At 39.1% G+C, this 1367-nt stretch overlaps 1 protein-coding gene across 1 annotated transcript in view; it reads right to left on the bottom strand.

Moving 5' to 3' along the window:
* The window catches only part of zgc:100920 (uncharacterized protein LOC445241 homolog), a 6496-nt gene extending 5342 nt beyond the window's left edge, over window positions 1-1154 (bottom strand). The window contains exon 1 of the mRNA XM_035657156.1: window positions 894-1154. Coding sequence (XP_035513049.1) covers window positions 894-947 — 54 coding nt within the window. The 5' untranslated portion in view covers window positions 948-1154. The remainder of the gene's footprint in view (window positions 1-893) is intronic.
* Between the last annotated feature and the right edge of the window lie 213 nt (window positions 1155-1367).

The following is a 1367-nucleotide window of genomic DNA, read 5'->3' as shown; positions in this document are numbered from 1 at the left end:
TGGGAAACATCCAGGAGGAGGACAAAGTGGGTGCAGCCCTTCATTGTGGTGGTTGCACTGGTGGACGCTCACTGCTTTTTTATAATTTCTCCTAAACTACAATGAGCTTACTTATTAACACGGTTCACAGAAATAATACTTTTAATTGGCCTGCAGCTAACAATTCTTTTCAGTATTGACTTTTTTTACGATTGTTTGGCCAAAAAAATGCCAGAAAGTAGTAAAAAAAATGCCCGTCATAATTCACCAGAGCCCATTGTGATGTGCACAAATTGCTTGTTTGCTTTGACAAACAGTCTAAAACACAAAGATATTCAGTTTATTTTGACCGAACATCAAGAAAACCTGGAAAAATTCACACTTGAGAAGCTGGAACCATCACATTATTTGGCTTTGTTACCTAAAAAAATAATAACTTTTCTTCTTACAATCACAGACTGTGTGTAACTGTTGCTGAGTAATTTTCTGTTGATCAACTAATAACCAATACATGCACCAATCAGCTCTAATTTCTTATATTTAACTTCAGTTTGCAGTTTATGTAGAAACCTGAATGACAATGTGAAAGGAAGGTCATCAAATCTAACACCAAAGAATGTGTTAAACAGGTATTTAAGTTGCTTTTGGTGTTAAAATGTAGTCTAAATGTAAGATTTTATATTGCCAGAAGAAAATCTGAAAGTAAAAGCTTTTTACCACCAACAAAGGAACTTTCTTTCATAATAAACAACAAGTCTTTGCAGCTTTTAAATTCATTAGAAACGTTTTAATTTGCAATGTTTGGTCATTTTCACCTGCAATAAGTTGCTCGCTGAGTATCAGCAGGAGACAAATGAGTAAGCAGATGTGTTTATGTCGAAGCATCATATGTGAGAAAGAGAAAAACATCTTACCAACTGCAAACAACACAGGAGGATGAGCGTGCATCGTGCAGAGCAGCACCCCATCTTCTTTCCCCTCTCTGCTCCCGCTGGGTCTGATGAAGATGAGGAGGATAAGGACAACAACAGTGGACAAACTGTTTTTAAAAGGCTCAAACACAAGGGAAAACCCTGAGGAGCTTTAGATCCATTGCCAGACGTGTGAGTAAACGCACAACGCACTTTACCTCATGAGGGAAGCACGTAGAGGCTGTCCCTGTGTGAGTCTACGGAGAGGAAGGGGGAGGGGAGGAGGTATGAGAGGCGATCAATGACACAAAGAGTAAACGAGGAGGAAACCCTGAGGGACAAAATCAGCTTCAGGATGCTGCAGGAGTGGAAGTGGAGTGGATCTACTCAAAGTACTTTAATACTTTTCCTGCCTCTTTACTTCTTCTCCACTACATTATATTACTTATACAACTTGAGTTTCATGGTTCCAGCTTG

The sequence above is a fragment of the Morone saxatilis genome, unplaced genomic scaffold, assembly GCF_004916995.1.
Source record: "Morone saxatilis isolate NCDOM2014 unplaced genomic scaffold, NCSU_SB_2.0 Contig15, whole genome shotgun sequence".
Taxonomy (NCBI): domain Eukaryota; kingdom Metazoa; phylum Chordata; class Actinopteri; family Moronidae; genus Morone; species Morone saxatilis.
The sequence above is the reverse complement of the archived record's forward strand: the minus strand, read 5'-3'. Positions and strand labels throughout refer to the sequence as shown.